We start from the raw sequence: 21,171 nt of genomic DNA, 5'->3' as shown, positions 1-21,171 counted from the left end.
TTTGATAGGTATTAGATATGTTGGGATTCAACTTGAGCATTTCACCAATCTTCATTGTCACTTTATGTAGTTGGAGAGCAGAAGCTGGATTTTCTTGGGTTCTTTCTTACTGAATTGCATAATGTAGTTTGAGATGTTTCCAAAGACGATATAAAAATCTGGAGGATTTTATTAGACTCCTCCTCTTTCAAGCATTGTTTCCCTTGGATCCCCTCTCAGGAAGTAAAAACTTCCCTTATTCACTCTATTCTGTATTTAATTTCTATGTTTAATACTCTGGGTCTTACACTGCCTTAAATCAGTGATTGCAATATCTTATTTATCACAATGTTGAGACATTTGTGCTCTGGGAGATGGAACTGAAGCTATTAAACTGAAGAGTGTGAAGTAAGTTCCTTCCAGGCCAGTTTCTTTGTGACACTTGTCTGGGGATTTTTCCAAAATCCATTCTGAGGTATTATTATTGTAGTCTGTTTAAGAGTTCCTCTAACATGTTCTGCAGTACATACTGTGATATGTACTGTGATGTAACAGGGCTAATAAAGAATTGAATTTGCTGTTCAGAAACGATGTTAGGCCTTTGCTACATCAGTCAAAAGCATCAGCAAGTGAGTAGGTACAGTTGGAAATGATCTGGCAGTTGGGTGTTTGGGGGTGAAACTTTTCCAATGAACAGGCACTCTGTACCTTTTTAAAATCTGGCATTCGTTTCCCATGCAGAAAGCATCCATTTTTCGTATTGTACTGGGTCTGGCTGGGACAGAATTAATTTTCTTCATAGCAGCTGTTAGGGTGCCATGTTCTTTGTGACCAGAGCAGTGTTGGTAACACACTGATATTGGCTCTTTCTGAACAGTGTTTGCACAGCATCAAGGCCTTCTTTCTTTCTCACTCTGCCTGGTGTCTGTACCCCCAAAATGTCTGAGGGGTACAAGATAATGGGAGGGATATAACCAGGCAGGTGACCCAAACAAGCTAAAGAGCTGTTCCATGCCATATAATGTCATGCTCAGCATTAAACTGGAGGGGAGTGGGATTTAGAGAGGTTATCCAGCTGTTGCTTAGGAAGTGGCTTGGTGTCAATCATGGGTGGTGGTGAGTGGCCCATATCACTTTGTTTTTCTCTACTTCCACTTCTGCTTTGTATGATAAACAATTATATTATCTCAGTATACAAGTTTCTTTACTCTTTATTCATGTTTTTCTCTTCACTCATCTGATGGTGAGGGGGAAATATGCACATCGATGATTTAGTTACCTACGGGCAACAAAACACTACATGATCTCTTTATACTTGTGTAGGCAGAAAGGAAATAGAGATCTCAACACATTGATACTTGTTTTGAAAGGAATCTCTGAAAGTTATGGAGTCCAAATACCCTGCAACAAGCAAGGATGTCTTCAGTCAGATCAGGTTGCTCAGAACCCTGTCCAATGGATGTTTCCAAGGATGGGGCATCTACCAGCTTACTGGGAAGCCTGGTTTTGGATGCTATTCTTTGGTATTCTTCAGGGTAAGGAAAGTATTTACTTTTATTTTCAGTGTTCAAGTTTTTAAGACAGCAGGGAAACTTCGGTCACAGAAAAAAAATTGACACAGAAAACAGTAGCTATAATGTATTTTTACTGTGCTTTGTATATTCTGGAGTTGAATGTTTTGCCTTGCCACAGATTTTTCTGGTGCCCCATTTCACATGGTGGTCTCAGGTACATGTTTTTCATTTAGCAAGTCTTAGTTTGTAGCTCATGTCTTCTCATTCCTAGTCTGCACTGTTCCTGCTGCTCCCCCATGTTGGCCTCTCCAGCACACTTTCTGCTCAGCTGTTGTTTCTGATGTAGTCAGATTTGACAACTCCCTTTTGCATTTTGCTTCTCTGGAGACCATTTACAGAAAGATCCATGCTATTCTGACTAGATGCCAAAAATGGTGTCAGTCCATAGGCCAAGTGAAGATACACTACCTAATAGCTGAAGTTTGTCTCGATTTGCATGTTGTGGAAATATTTTTTTAAGGCTTCTGTGCTCAGTACATAAAGGTGAATGGTCTTTCTGGGGGCTGTTCAAATGATGTTCTTGGCTGAAGACCAGTACTGGAAAAATTTGAAGTTCCTATTCCAGGCAGGAGAATGCTAGAGCTGTTCAGTGACCGTAGATCTTCAGTCAGAGTTGAAGATAGGATAGCATGTGATTTTTGTAGTGATTTTTTTCATAATTCTTTTTCTTGCAAATGGCAGAACTGTTTTGGTTAATTTTCATTTATTTATTTTTCCATCCTAAGCTGACCTGACGCATAAAAACCATTGAATAAAAACAATTGAGCCAAATTATTTATGTCCAGAAAATAAGACTATATAACAAAAAAATAAAATTTTGGCATGTTTGTAAAGGTATAAAACTACTGATAGATGCTGAAAACAGTGAAAATTCATATTCCTGCAGCCATAGAAAATTATAGTAAATACTGTATCTGAGCTAGGAATTCCAAATAGGATTTCACATTTTGTATTGTCTGAAAACATTTGAAACTTATCCTATATATTGTGCCATGTGTTTATCTAACCTGATGATATTAAAAGTTTGAGTGAAACTATCTACTGGTAAGATTAGTGTTAGTTCACTTAATAACTTCCATACTTACTTGAAGGGCACTAAAAAGCTAAAAGGAGAAATAATATGTTTCTTTACATTTCTGTAAGAGGGGAAAAGAATTTTTAAATGGCAGACTTGCTTAATGAAAAGTATGGACTTGAAAAGAATGTTTTGGGACACGATGTTGAAGAAAGAGAGTTATGCCTGCAGTGCAAAGTGTGGAAGTGAAATTAATGTATGCAAATCTTCAGAAGACAAAACACGGGAAATAATAGAATACTAGCTGGTGGTTGGAAAAAACCAAAACCTCAGGACTGGGAAAAGAATTATTAGGACAAGTGTAACTTGCTCCAATAGCAAGTGATTGTGGTGGGACTAATGTTCTCACTCATGTTTCCAGTACAGTGTGTTAGCATATACTAACATAGCTCGAACTAATGTGAATGAAACAGCCGCTTGATTGTATGTCTAGAATCCCAATACCGGACACCTGAAAGAGCACTTAGTCTTGGATAGTACAATTTAAAAGACCCAGGAAATTAAAGGAACTTGGTGAGCATTCAGATATAATGATACATAACCTGTAATTAGGACTTCAAATTACATGTATTTATCTTGTATAATAACCACTACAAGAATATGACTGTGAGGCATTTTTAGTTTCCTTTTCTGTACATTTGTGTTATTCATCAATCTGCATATTTTCAAGATGCAAGAAAGGAGAAATAGAAATACTGAATATATAAGGAAGTTCCAGACAGTGAAAATCTACACAAGAAAAGTGTTGCAGTCTCTGTCATATCTGAGAGGTAACCTTTTAATGTCTGAACTGGCTCATTTTTCAACATGCCAGTGAAATATAAAAGTTTGAAATAGCAAGCATCACAACTTTTGCAGTGGATGTCATTTAATACAAAACCACAGATATGTGTTTCTTGCATTTTCATCTGTCTTAATATCAGAAAACTTAAAAAGATTTAGTTTTTTCTTCTGTGTAGTAGTTGCTGATAGTTTCTGTCCTTCGGGTTACATTGTCAATACATATCTCTAGATTAGTTTGCAAACATATGGAAAAAATAAACCAGATGAGTCATTAAAAGAAATACATGTGTTACATTTTTTAAAATAAATGTGTCTTGTTTGTATATCTGAGTTTTGTAGTGTGACTGAAAATCTGGCGTCCTGGATGCAGTACTGCTTGGGAACATATCTGGCTCATAGGAGAATAGAGAGTGATCCATGCCTCCTAGTCATCAGGTCATCAGTAATGGATGAGTAAGGAAACAATATAAATGATAAGGGTAAATGTAGATTGGTTTGGGTTTTTTTAACTCATGCTATTTTTTTTGCTGCTGGTAGAACATAGTTTAGGTTTTCTTGAGAGCAAGGTTGTAAAAAATAGGTCATTATACTTAATAGAATCTGTTTGAGTTCTAAATCAGACCTCTGTTTAATCTTTTGAGGCCACTTCTGCTTTCAGCCTCCACAATATTCTCTAGCAATATATTTCACAACTTAGTTTTTTGTTTGTAGAGCAAGGGAAAAATATTCTAAAATTAAATTTTTGGTATTGGATATATTTCCCAATTCCTGTGTTTGTGAGACAGAAGAGAATAACTATCTCCACAGAAGAGAATAACTGTCTCCTTTCCACATTTTGCATGTCTTTTGTCGGTCTCTTAGGTCTTTGCATCTATTTGTCACTTTTCTCTTGTACTCTTACTGAAGGCTGGAGTCTTAGCCAATTCCATACAAAAACTATTGATTATTCATACTGACTTTCATGCTAACCTTTATTACCCTGAGATAACTGTTCCACTGCTGCAAGTTTTCAGAATTGTGAGGGTGTGGCAGAATAATGCCATGACATGGTGATGTTTCAGTTTCCTATTTCATTCTTAATAATTTTTGAATTCTTACTTCTTTAACTATTGCTGTTAAGCTAGGGAGGTGAATATTTATGGGATATTTTAAATTATTTTGTAATGATGCAGGAAAAGGCTGTTCATTTGCACCATGGCTATGGTACATAACCGTCAGTATTCTGACAACATTATTGAGGAAAAAAACCCGACTTTAATTTAGAAACAGTTAAAATGGGACTTAATATCAAGATGCAATTTCCTCCAATTCTACCTCTCTCTAATGTATATCAAAAGAATAATAAAAGATGTACCCAACGTACATAATCTCTTCAAAAGGTTCGTGTTGCTAAGGGTAGCATTTACGTGTTTTTTTCACATTTATATGAACATGTGCTCATAAGTTGATTACAGTGACATAAATAACTTCATTTTGTGTGGAGGAGGAGGCTGGGGAAAGCTGATATATGAGTTAGAGAGGTACTGCATTGAGTGTCAGATCAGTTTAACCCTGTACACCTCCAGAGTGACTCAGTGCTTTAGCTCTGATTCTGAAGAATGGGGATTTTGGTACTTTTCTCCTGTGTTTTATGTTCATGATTTGACTTAATGAAAAGATGGAATTTTCTTTTTTCAGTAATTGCATCTGTGTTGTGTAGATCTTGTCAATTAGTCTTTTTGGTAATTAAGTGTATGTGCAAGGGGAATGTATCTGCTGCACTCAGAAGTTTTGCCAAGGGTATATGTTACCTTAGGGCAGTGTGAGGTTTTGTCTGTAGGGTTTTTTTTGTGTTAAATGCAGTTTCTGGTGTACTAGGGTCCTCATCTTGGATTGAATCTATGGGCCACAGTACAAGTAATAAGTGTTGTGTGTATAATGTCTTCTTCACTCCAAGATAAGCACATCTTAATTTTTTTTTTTGTGGTGAATTGAAATGTGCAGACGGATTGAAACAAATACAGTAGTTCTTCTCAAAAGCCGGGAGCTAATCTATAGGGATATTGTTTGTAGAGTATTGCTTAAAGGTAATCAGTTGTCTAGTCAGAGAGTCACAAACCCTCTGTCAGGTAGGATGATCATGGGTCTTCAGGGGAGAACAACAGCTACACAGATAGTTGGATGAGGGAGCTGGGATACACACCTATTCACACTTATCCAGGGAAAATCAGAGGCACAGGGTGTGCTCAAGAGGTAGCTGGGCAGATCCTGAAAAGGTAAGTGTTAAAAGCAGAAAGGCTTTGGATGTAACTTTCCTGCTGCCAAATTGCAAAGCTGTTTGGGTTTTCTAGTTACCTTTTCTGCATCACAGATATGTCAGTGCAGTGATGCATACCACAGAGAAAAATACAAATTGTGTCCAGTAGACCTCAAAATTTAAAATATATGAGAACAAATCTCACAGCAAGGAATCTGGTTCCATTGTTTCATTTAAAATTAAAATAAAGCCAGAGAAGTGAACTGTATATTAACAACTAAGTAAAACATGAAGGGAATTTATGTCTGGTTGGAAAAATAAATTTTTATTTCATTGTTTAAGCTGAAAAGAAAATTTGGCTTCATGTCATTTATTCAATTGCTCTATGTGGACTGCCAGTATTTTAGAAGACTTATTTCTCAAGTCTTGAAAAATAACTTTACAATTGGCTGAATGTTGTCACTGCCCTGTCAGGAGAGTGCTATTTTGCTCAACTATATAAATGATAATAATTACATAATTGTACATTTCTAGGATTACAGAAATTAAATTGGAATGTATGAAATCATTCCACCACCAGTTGCTGTAGACCCATTGCACAAACAGGGGAATTTCTTGTCACATTACTTAATGATCAGATTCTTGTCCTAGGGAGCCTCCAACACTCTTGTAGGACAATAGTAGGAAAGGGTTCTTTTCCCTATCCAGGAAGCATAAAGGGAAAGCTATGCCCACCTACAAAATACACTTGGCAAGTCATAGAGATATTTATGAACACTGGCAGCAAGAGCAGAGTCTCTTACATCTCTATTTATTTTTAGGCAAAAAGGTGTTAAGTTAAGCCTGTCTTTTTGTTATGTTTTGGTTTTGTGCTGTGGGTTTCTTGGGGGTTTTTTCTCCTGTCTTTGTCATCATTTTAGCTTGTGGTTACACTTCCTCACCAGTATTAGCAGATGTACATTGCTGGGTGCAGCCTTCCTTTTTTGACATCTTTTACTTTAGCATTTTGGTTTAATCTGAGGATGTTTTTGGTAGTGCAAATGTATCTGCCATGTGTTAATTTGGTGTCTTATGTAAATAAAGACTTTCGTGGAAAGTCTTAGCCTAGTGTAAAGAATATTCTTTCTCTCAAGAACAGTGTTGAAGCACTGAGAGAAGTACAGCTGTCTCAAACCACTTTATGGTGAAAAAACTTTGAGTGTATTGCAGGCTATTTATGGATCAAGCTTGGCTGCATTCCATAGGAGAGATTTTTCCTGTAATTCTGTACTGGCATATGTGTAAATGTTGTCATCCTTTTTGTAAGAAGTCATGAAGGAAAAACAGATTTTTGAGAAATTGTCCTGGTGGAAAGCCTTCATTGATCTGTCAGTACAGATATATGTCTGTTAATTTCTGTATGTTTACAGTAACTGCTTGTTAATGGCACTGCTGGTCAATTGTATGGCAAAGATCTTCTTTACATTCTTGTGATGTGTGAACTTTTCGGAAGTGATTCTGAGAGCAGATGTGACTTCAGCAAAGAAAGTTACCAAGTGTTCAAATAAAAAAAAGCCTCTGCTGTTGTGGGAATAGCTGTTGCAAAGAGGCAGTTAATACTTTATTAATGATCTTATCTAGGAAATTACAAAGAAAAGACATCAAATTCTAATACAATTTCAAAAATTGTGAAAGTGGGGTAGTATCTTTCTGTAAAATTATGACTAAACACTTTTGTTTCAAATTAGCAACTACTTCTTTTTTCAGGAAATTCGGAGAGCGACCTCAACCGAAACGGCTCACAAGGTAAGCATTAAAGAAACTCGGAATTTAACAATTTTTGAAGTTACCATTTTCATTCTCAGAAAAATTAAGTTAAAGATTTGTTTGTTGCTAACCCTAGAATTTTAAATATCAAAGCTTTTTAATTATATATACAATTAGCAGCCAGAAGTACAACTTTTAACAGTGGCTTATTTTTCATATATGAACTCAAAATGCATTTTTAGAAATGGTGTTGATTTCATGTATCAGTTATTGTACATTATTCAGTAAGATGTGGATCTGCTTATTTTTAAATCCTCGGGAATGAGATGATTTGTTTCTTGAGTAAAAGTGAAACACTTTTTGCTGTCAGAATTGAACATGGTGCTGTCAGGGACTGATCTTAACCAATTTTTGGTGAAGCCAAAATAATCAGAGAGAGTATCAAATAGAACTAGCAAGTCAATCCATTCTGGAAAGTGTTTAGAATGACTGGAGTACTGTGCTTCATTTGCTCCTGGCCTGCCTAGGACATATTTACACTAGAAACTGTTAAGTAGACACCTTCTTTTTTTGAACTGCTTTGACAGAGTCTGTGCAAATATTTATTATTCTGTGCCACAAACTGTGCTGATTATAATTAGCTCCTGGCTTGAAAATCCACTGTTTGCTTGAAAGCAAAAAAGAATGTGCCACTTGTTTTATATTTTTGTGTAGTGATAGAGGAAGCCCCTTGTTACCCTGACAGCCTCTGTTGTGAATGTTATGTTAGCACATGATAGGGGGGACATTTACATTTTTGTGTTGTGAATATTCGTCTCACTGCATTTCTGGATAAATTTTTGGTTAGCTTGTCATCATTAAACTTCAATTCAATGCAAAATTGATCCATACTGACTTAAAAATATTTGAACAAACATGGCGGTTTCTTGTTGGCCTGCAGTTGTCAGGGGTATTTGAAGATCCTGTGTTTTAAGTAATGAGCTGATTTCCATCTGGAGTAGTAACACCTATACTATAACCCTGAAGTTACTCATAGAATTTATCTTCCTTCTTTTTTTTTTTTTTTTAATAAAAATAAAATATATATATATAATGTATCTTCTATGTTTTAAAAAAGATCATCAAAAAAAGAAATGACTATGCAGTGGGAGCTTCTAACTAAGTTTTTTATTTACTATAGTTACTCTAAATTTCATGTGCAGGATTTTAGTTATTAGGTATGCTCGTTGCTCTTTCCTCAATACAGGGTGGGTATCTGAGAAGTGCCAGCCATCCATCAAAGCAGCAGTTTGGAAACCTTTCCTGAGATGGTAGAGGTTGGAAACAAGCAACCTAACTTTCCTCCGAAGACTAAACTGCTAAAACGGAAAACTGTCACCCAGATTTTTAAGATTGATTTGTTTATGTGATGATGGAAATGTATCTGTAAACCCTTAAAAACATTTAGTTCAATTATCAGAAAATTGCTGTGGGCTTTTTGTTTACAGGCTACCTTGTTTGACTAATAATCTGTTCGTGATCATGCAAGCTCCAGCAGAACAACACTACTCTGTTCATACTGTACTAGTTGGTTTTAGATGTAAACTAAAATAATACTACCTTCATGGAGAGTTTTAGGATGGAATAATGAAAAATGTCAAGTAAGATATCAGTGGGAGGGATTGGAAGGGAAACATCACTTGTTCTCACAAGAGCTTGAACTGTACAAATCCACTTTAGAAGTAGACCAGTAGAAAACACAATTTTTTTTCCTCATACAATGCTAAATAAAGATTAGATAGCACCGAGCAGTTTTCTGTGCAGGTTGCTGGGTTTGTGGGTTCAAATTGTCAGATCAAAAGTTTTTAAACAACTTAAATGCAGCTAATATTAATCATCATGAAATGTATAATAATAATTTCACAGTGAATTATGTTTCAGGGTTTAAAATATATTCTTAAAAAATGGCTGTAAAGTAGTAAGTCTGTGGGCTTTGAAACAGTTCTTCCGGCTGTATTTTCATGGATAAAGTTCAGTTTTACCAATGTCAAATGTAAATAGATCAAGTTAGTCCAATTTGAAACAGCAATTCAAGTCTATTCTTTGTGCTTATATCTTGCTATTTACACAGAAAATCGGCTCACTAATCATGTTTCATGCAGGCATGACAAACACAAGAATTTGCAGAACATCATTAGCAAAGCTGAGTTGTGGTTGTCCAACCCCATCCTGGCTCAATCTACTTGCTTTTCTCTATGAAACTGTGTGGGGATTTCTTTTGGAAAAGGTCTAGTCAATAAAATACTGCTTTATGTCTTCCATCATTTTTTTCACTAGAAATGTTTGGTTTTCTAGATCTGTCCTAATGGAATTCAATAGTTGGTGCAGTTCACAGAAAAAAAAAGACAAAAACCCAAACAAGCAAACAAAAAATCCTTCTTATATAGGGTTTTATCTTTTCATATAAATTCCTGATAAATCCATGATTTATTTCTCTGCTAGATGACTTTGAAGATGAGTGCATTGGTGGGCATTCAACCCACAAAAGCTCCTTCAGGAGCTGGGGTTCCTGCCAGCACTCCAGCACAGCTGATCCCTAGGGTGTTGAATTTGGCATGCTGCTTAATGAACAGTTAGATTATTATACAGAAGAGTGACTGGCTGTTATTGTTCCCTTGCTTCTCTCAAGGAATTGTTGTTGGTGTGTTTGAGGTAATTACAGCTTTTATATAACATCTGTAATTACAGTGATGACGAACAACAAAACATTTTTTAAAACTTAATTTTTTTTTTACCTGATTGTATGCAGGAAGTAGATCTCTCTAGAAAACTAAGTGAAACAATATGCTGAAGAATTTATTTTTTTCTTACTATTTTCAAAACCAAAAGAAAACTTGTATATAAACATTGCACTGATTTGGTTAAAAGCTTAGACAATTTGTCATTATCATGAGATAAATTGGTCATGAAGAAAATATTTAACTAATAAAATATGTTCTAATTTGTGGCATGGTGCTTAATTAAACATGCTTTAAACATGGTGTAATTATTGGCATTGGTACAATTTTACATCACAAGATTTTTTTTTTCCTAGAAAATGTAATAATTGTAAATTATCACAGACCCCATATTGCTAGTTTTGTGCAGGGTAGTTAGTTCTTTTTCCTGTGTAATTGTCTTGAACAGTGAGCAAACACATCTTGACCCTGTTAATAATGGCCTTTTTGGTATTTCAGGTCCTGGGGTTTTTTTCCCTAAAGGTGTCTTCTGTTTGTTGTAAGGAAAACCAAAAGAACTTTCAAAGCTTATATTATGTTTTGATTTTTAGGGAAGCAATGCGAAATTACCTGAAGGAGCGAGGTGACCAAACAGTGCTAATACTCCATGCGAAAGTTGCGCAGAAATCATATGGAAATGAAAAAAGGTAACTTTTAATGCTGTACTGAGGTCTCTCTACAGCTGGGAGCTAAGGAAACTATAGTGTGTAGTTGGGTGCACAGCACTTTGTAGAACTCCACAGGTTGCACTGTAGCCTGAAGAAACATAAAATGCTTCCTCCTAAATAATTTATATATGTAACAAGTGCTGCAAACCTATAGCATTCAGTGGAGTGATGCCTGTTTCTACAAAGAGGTTCCCTGTCTATGGGCAAAGCTTCTTCCATTGCCTGAAATTGTTCTCATTTTAAACTTTACATTTTAATGTTGGAATAAATTAGGTGATCAACAGTGAATACTTGTAGAGGAGTTTTTTCCTGAATAATTTCACATTAATGTGAAAGGGGAATTGCTAGCCTCTGTAAGATAAATTTCTGAATCACATCTGTAGTAAGTTTAAAAAGAGTGATAGGTCAATCATGACTGTATTTATGATAAACATTCCCTTTCAAAAATCAATACAGCACATATTACAATTATAGGTACTTTTCCAAGGGGCAGAATCTGCAGGAATAAGTGCTTTTTAGGCAAAGGTGCTTTTCCTGCAGTCTTCTCTGTGTGATGTTTTTTTTGCATGACTAGTAGAAGCAAACAGGATGCTCCTTCATACGCGGGTTTGTCGACCTCTTATGATGTAACACAGGATTCTTCAGTTGTAAGCAATGCTCTTCCACCTGACATTTCACTAGAATAGTGTAGTATTTGGTTATTTTTTGTATTATTAATATTCGTTCACTACAAAAAGACCACATATTCAGCACATTAACGGCTTTGAAATTGTAACCTTTTACCACTATTATATGTCTTGTTGCATCACTGTGTTTTTATAGCTTTGAGATTAGAGATTTATGTATAAGACTGTTAGAAAACACAAGTTATAATTAAGCCTGCAGATTTCTCAGTTCGTTGTTACCTGAGTCACACTTTCTGATGTATGTGAATCAGAGATATAGACTATATTTTGAACTGTTTTTCAATAGTCTGTGCCTGAGTACTTGTCTTTCTCAGGTCATTTCTTTCAGGCAGCATCCAGGTTCTGCACGTCCATGGAGTTGTTTAATTGAAGTGCTTTTTGGATGTTTCTAAAATTCTTGATGTGAATTGAGTGGGAAGTCAGTGAAGGAGAAAGGGCAGAAAAGCAAACAAGTGTATTTGCTGTACAGCTGTGCAGCCCTCTTGATCCCTACCGTGATTAAAAGTAAAAGGGTTGCAATGCCAGGCTGTTCTAGCAGTAAGGGATAACTGTAACTCTTCGTGGCAAACTCAGGAGACAGAAAGATTTATCTTGACAATATAGAAACCTCTGATTGTTACCTGGTCACATGGTATTGTCATTCAAGGCTTGCATAATTAACTCATACTGCAGATGAGTAAAGTGTATGCTACTCCCCAAAAATGAGGGGTGTGCCTTCAGATAAGAAAGTGACTTTCAAAGCAGTGTATCTGTAACTTTGTCCTCCTGAGGCCAGAGCAGTTCATAAGGAACATTTTGCAAAGCTGTCCAGTGTATCATTATTCTGGAACACAAATTGCATCAAAAGAAAGGAGAATATAAAAATATAAAGTATGTAATTTTGATTATTGAAAGTTCCATTGCTATTTGGAAAACTTGTGTTCTCAGGAATCCAGGTCAAAGCTTGAAATTGTTATTTGGTAGTGGTTTCTGAAAGCTCCTGTATGTGTTTCATAGTATTGCTATAAAATCCTATTGACTTGAATATATGTGTATACTTCACCTGGTGCTTTACCATGGTACATACCTTACCTAAGCAGTGGTAATATTTGGTAAACTGCTTGAAACAATTGCTAACTGGAATTAGGCATTCTTTTACCACACTTTTTGAGGTGCAGTTCAGTATCTTAGCACAGCTGCATTTGTTCATGCAGGTTATATCGGATTTATCTGTTTAAGAATAGAAGCATGTTAAATGAGTGTAGAAAACTTTAGAGCTTTATAAAAAAAGATCAGGAATGAAAATACTTGGTTGTTGGTTATCAATTAGTATGGTGCTGAAACAATTGCTATTGTGCTATGGGTATGAAATGAAAGTGTGGAATCAGTCATCAAATCAGGTTGGGAGGGGCCACGGGGGAAACATCTGGTCCAACCTAGAGCATGTGGCACAGGATTGCATCCAGATGGTTCTTAAATGTCTCCAGTGAGGGAGACTCCACAACCTCTCTGGTCAGCCTGCTCCATGTGCAGTCACCTGCACAGTAAAAAAGTTCTTCCTTGTGTAGAAGTGGAACTTCCTTGCATCAGTTTCTGCCTGTTCCCTCTTGTCCTATACATACTGAGGTTTCATTTTTTCAGTTTAAATATTTTAGTTTTTCTTAAGCTTTAACATACCATGTAGCCAGTCTCTAATACTGTTCTTCTAGTTCCCAGACTGTCAGTATCAGTAATGATGTCCTGTTCTTATCAGCATAAAGGAAAGTTCTAGTTATTAAATCCTTGGATCCATATGTGCCCTGAGGTACATAGTAAAACTGAATGATGAATTATTATATTACTTTTTCTTTTTTTCTTGAGTTTTAAAATTGTTTCTGCTTTATTTATAGCAGACTGTGGCCTTTGTTTCATCATATTTCTGGTGTAAGCAAAATTAGTAAAGTTTTAATGCTGCTTTATGCAACTGGACAGTCAAGTTTTCATCATTTTTACATTCACTACTATTTCTGAAGTGAGTTTACTTGTATACATTGTTATAGAAAGAAATGTGATTCATACCCATTTTTATAGACAAATTTCCAGTTTTCCATGGGATTTCATTATGGCATAGATACCATCTGGTTAGCTTTTGGACCTTAAAAAATAACTTAATTTGCATAATTTCTGTAATGAAGAAATTCAAGTTACAAAAGGAATTATTTCTTAAATTTGACATCTCTTTAAAGTAAATATTGAACTTAAAAAAAACTAGACAGACTTCCACTTCATGTTCCAGTCTTTTACTCTTCCTTGTTGCAAGGTTGGGGAAAATACTTGCCATTAGCGAACTTTGTGCATCATAATTAAAAGGTTAGCACAATAACTATCTTTCAGTGTTTTAATGAGGGTTACTGGATGGTAAAATACTCCATTAAAAACTTGCTGTAGATGGTGCAGATCTCATGTTGTGTGGTCTGGTTTAAATAGGCATTAGAATAACACTATTCCAGGTGCATGGATGCAGACTATCTGGTTAGTTTGAAAGTTTTCAATACTTTTAAGTAACAGGAATGAAGGGAGTTGACTTTTTTGAGTCGACCCATCATACAAGTCTTGCACTTCACAAAATCAATGGTTTTTAGCTTAACAAAGAAACCAGGAGGTAAGAAGCTCAGGTTGGGCTTCAGTTGAGTTTAAGACTCTATGCCTGATGTTTCCTGTTGGATGACTCTCACCTTTCAAAGGCATTCAGCTGATAGAGACTCAGGTGCTGTTCAGTCCTGATGAGTGTGGTATTTGGCTTACAGTTCTTGTATTGTTTTCCATATTTACCATTCACTGAGACTTCTCTCTTCGAAGTCTGAACAGTGTGACCATTCAGCAGTTTAAAGGACTGAAGTGTTTTGGATTCCAAAGATTAGTCCACCTAAAGATTTCAAGCCAGCTGGGTATTTTGATTTAGCTGTTCAGAGTTAAACATGATCACTGCTGATTAGCATGAGAACGCTGTAGCTGCATCTTGTTTTACAGCTGTTAGTGTAGGAGCTTCTATAATTTCTGATCAAATCCTTCCTTCCGCTGAACTGAGTGTGCCTGTCCTCTGGATAAAATTCTTTATTGAGAGCATTTTCCTAGGGCTTACCCCGTGGCTTCACTGCTTTGTCCTTAGCACTTTATTACCTAATGATTTTTTTATTTGTTTCTTGTCACATTGAGTTCCTTAGTTGAACTGTTAGTTTTTTGATCTCCTATGAAGAAAGATTGCTGATCAGTATCATTCTCAGAACAGCATGGGTAATTGACAAACATTTGGAATTGACCAGCAGATACAAAGGAGAAATTTCCCTTCTAAAGTCAGTCTGGATATAAAGTAACTAGCTAGTAGAAGAATCTGAATTCTTCTGATGGCAAAGACTTCTATAAGGTGAACACAGGGATGACTTGGATGGCTTGAAAAAGCATACCTTTATGACAGAACTAGGTAGAAATTACACGAGTGGATCTTATTTCCCTTTAAGCCCTTGCTTCCTGGCAAGTTCAGTTAGAGTAGCTTCTCTACTTGAAGTACCACATTTTCTCTGTATTGATTGGCTTGAATTGACTGAAGGAATATTGTTCTCTCCTTTGATGATTATCTGATTTAATACAGTGTTTCCAAATTTCAAACCTGGTTCGCTTTTTCTGTATTGGATAGAATATTCATAGCTCACTTCTTCTGTACATGAGTTCACAGAACTGTAAATACGAAGTTAAAAAGACCCAAGACTGTAGCTGTCTATGCCTGAAGACTGAGGAGTTAGATATATAAGAAAGAAAACCCATTCAAGTTATGAGTGTCCAGACTCTTTCTTCATGTTTGTAGTTTTAGCCAAACTTAAAATTTTATCAGCTTTAAAATTTTCTTTTTTTGTTCAGTAAGTTTTCAAAGGTTTTTCTCTGCATTCTAATTTTAAGAGTATGTTCATTATTGTGGTTTGTTTTCATCAGTGGGTTACACCTTGTTTCTTACAGGTCTTCATTGCCATCTAGTGGCTGTAGTTATTCAAAGGACTCGGTTTAGAATAAAGCTGAAATGAGTAAGCGTATGAAAAAAGTAGGGATTTTTTTTCTTGTGTTCTAACTAGTAAGATAAATACTAAAGAGTACATGGGGAAAGAAGGTAAATGTGTCATGTGCTTTATGGTATAATATTATTTGGAATAGGAGGGATTTTTTTTTAATTTTTGTTTTGCTTTTGTTTGGTTGGTTTGTTTTTTTAGCAAAGTATTGCTCTGTTAATGAAAGTTGACACTGATTTTTAATCTGTGTGTTACTTCTTCGTCAGGAATAGCTCATAGCTGATGACCATGGTACTTTTGAAAGATTCATAGATATTTCAGCTGGATACGTATTGATATAACACCTGCTTTTCTGTGTTGTAATAGAATGAATGTAAGTGGAAAATTTTGACTGTAGATTTATAGTCAAGAAAGAAAGTTCGAAGAGTTTTTTGCCTGCAGGCAGTAAATTCTTTTCATTTTCATAACCACCAAGACATTTTAAATTGCAGTAAAACTTAAAATTTGGTGATTTGTTTCTCTGACAGAAAACATACATTATTTCTGTCCATTAACCAAAAATACTACAAATACTTGCATTTAATGATACTAATTCTTAATATATATGTATTGAATTATGATATTATTAACAGCACTTTGGTTTCATCTATTAAGAATTATGTAACTTAGAAAAACAATTTATATCTGTTAATAAATGTGATCATGCAGAAAAATAGGAGTTTTACACTGGATTTTCATTATGAAGCTACCATTAATGGTGTTTAATAGAAATAAGAATCATTTAGGATGAAAAAGACCTTTGAGATCAAGTCCAACTGGTTACCTGGCACTGACCTCTCTTGCCCAGAACTCCCACAGACACTTCAGAAACGGAATAATTTTGTTCTCTGATCATTTTCCATGACTCGGAGCCCACAGTTCAGTTCACCCCCTGCCCTGGCAGCTTCTGCCCACGACTGCGACGGCCTGCGGGCAGCACAACTGGCTGCTGCCCCAGCATGGAGCCTGCTCCCCCTGCTCAGAATTCAGTTGTCTCAAGCCCAATTAAAAAAAAAAAAAAAGACAGAAAACATCACCTGTAAGGTAGGAGTCATTGTTGGGTTGTAGAAATGCCAAGTTATAACACTACTCTCCAAATTCAAGTAAATAAAATAATTAGAAACTTTTTCATGTTCCCCTCCCTTACATGCCTCCTTAGCTATCTCACAGTTTGGTGTACTCATTCCACTTTATCTTTAATCACAGTGAAACGATGATAAAAACACAGCAGCTTGTTTACTAGCTAAAACCAAACCTTTTCAGGATTTGGGCTTTAACAATTTGCAGAAACTTCAATACCAATGCATTGTAATATAATGCTGAATTTAATTTTTTATATATTGCTGTAAGTAGCATTTAGACTGACAGTCAGTGCTGCTGAAACTAGGCATTATTTTTTACACATACTGATGAAGATATAAAATTATCTATGCCATTTGAAAACTGGGGAGAGATTTATGTGTGGACGGAATCAACTCCCTCCTTGCTTATGACAAAACTCTAAATGTTTAGGAATGGTAGTCAGCAGTTGTCTATTAAATTAGTTTGTGGGACTGTTCTGTGTATATTAATTGCTTTGTCATGTAAAGCACCTGCAAAATACTATAACTTTTGAGGCCTTTTTTCCTTTCTTTCGGAAACTCTTTGTAAGGTGTTTTATAGAGATGCAGACTGTTACCTAACATATTGAACTGGAAAAATTCCCAGTGACAGTGCATCTAATGCTGCTTTTCCTTGCTTTTGCTGCCTTTATTTTTTTTTTGTTTTAATTTGCACTTTGGAAGATATACAAGAGAAATTAAGGGTATGCCTGTATAAACTCAAGTGCAAAGCGTGAATGTGAAAGCATTGAGTACACATCAGTTTGTTTATCTGTAAAACTGTGTGTAATTCCATAATGTGTTCTTCATTTTCAGGTTCTTTTGTCCTCCTCCATGTGTGTATCTCATGGGCAGTGGGTGGAAGAAAAAAAAAGAGCAGATGGAGCGGGATGGTTGCACTGAGCAGGAGTCACAACCTTGCGCCTTTATTGGAATAGGAAACAGTGACCAAGAAATGCAGCAGCTGAACTTGGAAGGAAAGGTAGAAAAACTGTAATAAACCACTAAGATAACTAACTGCAAAGGCTATTACAGCTACATGGTGCATATTTCAAGGAACGCCCTTTCTTATTTTTGGATCATTTTCTTACACTCCAGGTATTACATAATGGTTGGAAAAAGTATCCCTCAAAATATTTAGGATAATTGAGTAGTTGATTTTGGCTCATAGGGTCATAGCAAGGAATTAACCATTAATTTTTAGGTTGTTGATGCAGACTCAGTAAACTTTTAGGTTATTTGGTAGGCACCATTGGCTAACTAAAATACAGTTTCTGGCCCGAACTCTCTGTCCCGCTCCTTGGCTTGCATGAGTGGATAATCTTATCAAGGAAGGATCAGAATATCTGCTGCCAGAAGTAGTCTTTTAAGTCCCTTTGCCTAAAAATACGATTAAAGTAGTATGTTAAAAATTTAGTAGGTTTTTTTTTACAGCAGTGTAAATTGCTTACAAGATTTTTTTAAGGCATTTCTGGTGACTTAAACAGTTGGAATAGAACTAGCAGCAAAAGTGTTCATTTTACATGGTTGCTTTATTAAGCAGTATTTTATAGCTACCTGGTATTTCCAGCACAGTCTACCAGATATGCTTCATATATACTAAATAGGAAAAGAATAATTGAAGTTCTCTATAAGATTTTTTTTTTTTAACTTCTGTTGTCACCTACCATAAACATTTAGCCAGAAGTAACTTCCTTGTGTTTCAAAACCCAATCATTTCCCATCCTTTCAAGAAAAGTTTAGTTCAACACATTTCCTGCACAGCTGGTCCCTTGTGCATGCCCAGTGTAGGGTCTGTATGACCATAATCAAATGTAATTTTTAATAGTGCTCTTGACCCCTCACCAGTGACTTTGACACAATTATGGTCTCCAGTCATGTCTTCTAATCCTGGTAAGGGTCTTTAGAATGATCATAGAGTAATGATGTTGAGTGCAACACTGCACTGAGCTAAACAGTAGACATAAAAGAATGCATACGGAGGAGATGGAAAAAACAGGTTCTCATCTGTTTTAGAAACTGTTGCATCAGTTTTCCTATTTTATTCATAATTAAATATGCATAGTTTCTTGAACTGGGTTGACTTCAAAGAATAAACCACAGTATGTTTTCACCTACAGAATTATTGCACTGCCAAAACATTATACATATCAGACTCAGACAAGAGAAAGCACTTCATGTTATCGGTAAAAATGTTCTATGGCAATAGTGATGACATTGGTGTGTTCCTCAGTAAACGGATCAAAGTCATCTCCAAACCTTCTAAAAAGAAGCAGTCACTGAAAAATGCAGACTGTAAGTATTTCACAGTTTTTTTCTTTATTTTGAAATTAATTTTGTTTCATACTAATTTTTTGTTACATATTCTAAGGTTTAACTACAAGGGAAGTACAATGAAATTTTCAACTTCTGTTTTTTTGCTGTATTTCAGAACTGTATACATCAGTGTATTTTAAAATATTTCAATATAGTTAGGTTACCCTGTTGAGCTTTATGCAGTCATGGTTAATTATTTGGTAAATGTAAATGGCCCACCCAAGCCCCCGTGTATTCTGAAGAATGAATTCATGTAGACAAGTGTATAAGGAATGTTCTACCTCAGTTTTCTAAGCTGTTGGGTGTCTTTAACTGCGATGATCTGGTCCTCAGAATGTTTTGATCAGCATCAAAGAGATTGCTTTCAGATTGTGATAAATGACTAGTATCATGTTACCTAAAATGCACTGTGTCACCTCACAGCCATCTTCTTATTGTCTGATGCCATTTTCATGTTCTTGTTTTTGTTTTGCATGGTTCCTTTCAAGTAGTCACTTAAGAAATCTGTACGGTGATATTTCACCCAGATTTATTTGCTTACCGTGTTTTTCAACTAACGATATCTCTGGTGCTAATGTATAATTTGGAACGTTTTTGCTCTTCCTCCAACATTTTTTGCTTGCATACCACTGGAGCACCTCAAGAGATACCCTTTTTTTTTGTTTGTTTTTCTCTCTCTCTTCACTAGTGCTTTAAAAGGCTCTTCCATCTGTGTTGGGCTGGAACCCATTCACCTATGGAATGTGGATCTCGGGGCCGCTAGCTTGGCACATGACTAAAGGCAATCTGTTGCTGTGCAGTTCACGCCCGTGGGCTCAGAGTATGCACTGTTGAATTTGTATTCAGACAGATAGCTTTGATGGACAGTGAATGTGAACCAAGCATTCTTCAATAGTAAATGTGAAACAAATAGAACAACATGCCCATTCTGATGTCAAAATTTTAGTTGCTGGTTTTTTTTAGGGGAGCAAACTTTACATTTCTCTCTTTTGAATGATAAGTAAGTTCAGATCTGAGAACATTTCAAGTTGCATGGTTATAATTTGACATAGTTACATCTATCTTCCTTTCAATTGCTTGTGATTTATAAGAATACTTTGTCTTTATATTTCAAATATTCTTCAAATGATTGCTGAAAGTCTTGTCTTAAGGACTTCACAAGGGCAAGCTAAAGTTTCTGCTTAAATAATCAGCTGGAGAACTATGACCAGAAGGAGTTTTCAGCTGGCGAGCACTGGCCCATTTGGCTAAGTGGCAAAATTCTATGAGCTAGCATGCCTTTGGAGAACAGCCACTATGTATGTTATTGCATTCACAATTTTATGACTATTTTTGGTCTTTCACAAATATAAATATTTTCTAAATTAACCAATATTTGATAATTATGTCTTGATTTCAAGTATTCTTCTGTTTATTTCATGTTATTTGTGACTTTTTGATACTTCTCTATGTAAAAATGAAATAATTTTATAATCTCAAGTCTGTATGTGTTCCTTGCAGTATGTATTGCATCAGGGACAAAAGTGGCACTATTTAATAGACTTCGATCCCAAACAGTTAGCACCAGATATTTGCACGTAGAAGGTGGTAATTTCCACGCCAGTTCACAACAGTGGGGAGCATTTTACATTCACCTTTGTAAGTAAAAGAAGATCTCTGTAATTTTTTTTCACTTTCTTTCCTTCATCCTCACAAAAAAAAATTCCTGCATTTTTTCCTCCATATTAATTGTTCATTTGCAGGCTTGCTTAGTTACTGAGTGTATATTTGATGTAATAGTGTGATGTTAAATGTTTCTCCTATCAAAAAAAACGGTGATTAAAACAAGTAATTCTGAAAATTCCTGTTTCATGCAGTGGATGATGATGAATCAGAAGGAGAAGAATTCACAGTGAGAGATGGCTACATTCATTATGGGCAGACTGTCAAACTTGTATGCTCAGTTACTGGCATGGCACTCCCAAGACTGGTACAGTTTCATTTCTCCAATGCTGTAATTAATTTATAGATGGCAACTTAATGTAATTTCATAGTTGGGTTTGCAGTGTTTACAGTTTTTGGCCTTGCGTGTTGCCTTTGAGTAATACATGTTTTATCTGGAAAATGGCATTTGTTTTAATTAAGGTATATTTTTGTATTCTCAGATTATTTCTGTAAACAAAGAACAACTTGTAAAATCAGACAGGGAATTTTTCAG

General features: G+C 35.7%; 1 protein-coding gene across 5 annotated transcripts in view; it reads left to right on the top strand.

Moving 5' to 3' along the window:
• The window catches only part of RBPJ (recombination signal binding protein for immunoglobulin kappa J region), a 60,007-nt gene that overhangs the window by 26,165 nt on the left and 12,671 nt on the right, over nucleotides 1-21,171 (top strand). For 4 of the 5 annotated variants that reach the window (XM_058839064.1, XM_058839067.1, XM_058839063.1 and 1 more), the window contains exons 2-7: nucleotides 7,394-7,432; nucleotides 10,701-10,796; nucleotides 17,475-17,640; nucleotides 18,779-18,953; nucleotides 20,475-20,612; nucleotides 20,831-20,943. In XM_058839064.1, the coding sequence (XP_058695047.1) occupies nucleotides 7,394-7,432; nucleotides 10,701-10,796; nucleotides 17,475-17,640; nucleotides 18,779-18,953; nucleotides 20,475-20,612; nucleotides 20,831-20,943 (727 nt within the window). Of the gene's footprint in view, nucleotides 1-3,756; nucleotides 3,865-7,393; nucleotides 7,433-10,700; nucleotides 10,797-17,474; nucleotides 17,641-18,778; nucleotides 18,954-20,474; nucleotides 20,613-20,830; nucleotides 20,944-21,171 lie in introns of those variants that run through there. The other variant, XM_058839065.1, reaches the window with a different exon arrangement.

This window comes from Poecile atricapillus, chromosome 4, assembly GCF_030490865.1.
Source record: "Poecile atricapillus isolate bPoeAtr1 chromosome 4, bPoeAtr1.hap1, whole genome shotgun sequence".
NCBI lineage: Eukaryota > Metazoa > Chordata > Aves > Passeriformes > Paridae > Poecile > Poecile atricapillus.
Note: the sequence above shows the minus strand (reverse complement) of the source record. Positions and strands in the feature narration are given on the sequence as shown.